The sequence below is a fragment of the Buceros rhinoceros genome, unplaced genomic scaffold, assembly GCF_000710305.1.
Source record: "Buceros rhinoceros silvestris isolate BGI_N320 unplaced genomic scaffold, ASM71030v1 scaffold11372, whole genome shotgun sequence".
Lineage (NCBI taxonomy): Eukaryota > Metazoa > Chordata > Aves > Bucerotiformes > Bucerotidae > Buceros > Buceros rhinoceros.
Genome location: NW_010399521.1, coordinates 163,735 through 166,250, shown reverse-complemented (window position 1 = coordinate 166,250; position 2,516 = coordinate 163,735). Strand labels below are relative to the sequence as shown.

Sequence of the window (2,516 nt, the reverse complement as noted above, 5' to 3'; positions counted from 1 at the left end):
GGGCATTTGAGGAGTAAAAATTCTACTTAACAATCACTCACATTTTAACAGTGCATTAATTATAACAAAAGCTGGATGATAAGTGAGCAACAGAGTCATAACGTTCAGTGTTCATAGCAGATCTTTATCCTCTGCTTGTTTAAATGAGGTTGGAAACATATACTCATGTATGTGGAACTAAGTAGCTATGTTTTTTTTCAATTTTTCAGGATTCTTGCAAGAGGCAAAGTTGTGACATTGAACTGAGCTGGATGATAGTACAAGGTGGCGTTGATGGAAGTCTTCCTTTCAATGCTGTGCCTCCGTCTTGTCAAAGGATGATTAGTCCTGGAATCTTGTTTGATCTACTCTTTTGCCTCTAGGAAAAGGGTTTCTTGAGGATACAGTTTTACCTCCAGTAATGATTTATTTGGATCCAGCTGGGTCACCTGTAATGACAGGAACAGGAAGGTACGTGTAAGCAGGCTTCCTTGAACTGTTTATCTTCACAGGGCACATTTTCACTGGGGAGATTGAGTCCCTCTGTCCGTGAAAACTGAAGTTGTGAATGTGTATGCCCGGGATGCAGATTAAGAAATATATATTGCATTCTGTGGGTTGTTACTATAATTGATTTATCAATCATTATTTATTTATTATTATTAATATTTTGTAACAACTATAAACACAGTAACAATAAACAGAATCTAGAACGCTAATTCCAAGAAGGTCTGGTTTTCCACCATAAAGCACTGCGTTAATCTATATGGTTTTGGCAAAGCTAAGATCTTCGGAAGGATTACTATAACAACATGAGTTAAGCTGAAAACTAAAACTGTAGTCCCAGATAAGTGTCCTAAAATTTCAATCGGACTGATGGCGCCAGCACTGTAGCCAATCCAACATGACCTCTCCATTGGAAGGGGAAACAGTCTGCCTTTACTGTCCTACTCCCTTTCTTCCTCAAAGTCACACGGTGAGGCACCTAACTTTCACTCACACTGATGCTTATCAGCCACCTCAAAGAACTCAGGCTGGGAGAAAACTCTCCACTTTTGTTTATTTTTCTGGCATGATAGTGAGTGTAACTAGTGAACGCACAAATCCAGTCAACACTGAACCAGTGCAAGGTAAGGAGCAGAGGTACCAAGCAGTCAGCAGAAGGGAAGAAGCAGGGCTCTCCTCCTCCTCTTGGGAGGGAGATGCTTTATCAGCTCACTGTATGGTGAAACTGCATTCCAACCCAGCTACTGGGGGATACACTTACGACGCGTGTCCATGTGCATACATGCACTATAAGTGCTACCTGTCTAAACACCTGTAAGTGTCTACGTAAATGATGTATGTTTGGGTTACAGGGCTGTTCCCTGGAATCCTGACTGCTCGTTGGATTTGTAAAGGTATTTAGGCAATTTGCAAAGGTATTGTGCAGGTGGGCATACAGGAGAATTCCAGTGAGGTTCAAATGTTATGCAATTTGGAAAATAGCGATAACAGCACGATCTGCACCATTATTGCTAAAATTCTTCAGCATTTGGATCTGAGCACCAAACCCCACAAGCTGCTCAACATCCTGACCATCCCACTACCGACTTTCACTTTGGGCACACAAGCAATTGTCAGGTTACTGTTGAGGATTCTATTTAGAAGCTAGACTGCTGCCTACAGAATAAACTGCTTCTCTGAAAATAGAATTTAATTGTAAATATTACATAATATATTTACATAGACAAAATAATGACAAGGGTCCTAGCGTCCTTCAAACATTCAGGTTTACTTGCCAACGTTGTGACATCCTTCAGAAGACTACTGCAAAGCTCATGTAGAAGGATGAATAGTATTTCTTTTAATCTTACCATTTCTGAAATTTTTCACTTCCATTTTAAAACTTATTCTCCCTGGTAATTCTGTTTTCCTTTATTTTGCTGTGTGAGTACACTGGTTAACAGAAATTTGCTTGCTAATAACAGATTATTAGCCTTATGCTATAGGGATAAGTGCAAATGCACACCAATAAACGTTTTTTCTGAAGTTAGATTTGTTTTATCCATGATCATATCATGGCACTGGGTTCTAAAATTATTTTTTAAAAACATAAAAGTGTCAAGAAGACCAAATACTATGAATTAATAAGAAACACTAATGTATTTTTTCTTGAAAGCATAACTTATTAATCAATCCTGTTATCAATTAACAAAACCAGCATTGCACCTCTTTCTCTCCCCCAGCGAAACCAAGCAAATTTAAAATATATTTGTATTTCTATTGCTTTATTGGATAATTACAGAAAATTCATTATTTAAACAAATACTAAAAGATTAACACTTCCTAAGTCCACCGAAATCAATATAATTTCACCTCTCTGACTGCAAAAAGAATTAAAAAAACCAACACAACAGATGAATTATTCTGATTCCCAAAGCAGGAACATATTTTCTTAAACTTTATGTACCACAGCGAGCTATTGCTAAATGTCTGAAGAGAAAAATAATTTATAAAAACCCGACTCAATTTTAGATTCCTATTATCTTACAGTC

At 37.5% G+C, this 2,516-nt stretch overlaps 1 protein-coding gene across 1 annotated transcript in view; it reads right to left on the bottom strand.

The window, feature by feature from the left end:
- Positions 1-344: 344 nt before the first annotated feature.
- Positions 345-2,516, bottom strand: part of FAF1 (Fas (TNFRSF6) associated factor 1) — a 165,751-nt gene continuing 163,579 nt past the window's right edge. The window contains exon 19 of the mRNA XM_010131516.1: positions 345-428. Coding sequence (XP_010129818.1) covers positions 345-428 — 84 coding nt within the window. The remainder of the gene's footprint in view (positions 429-2,516) is intronic.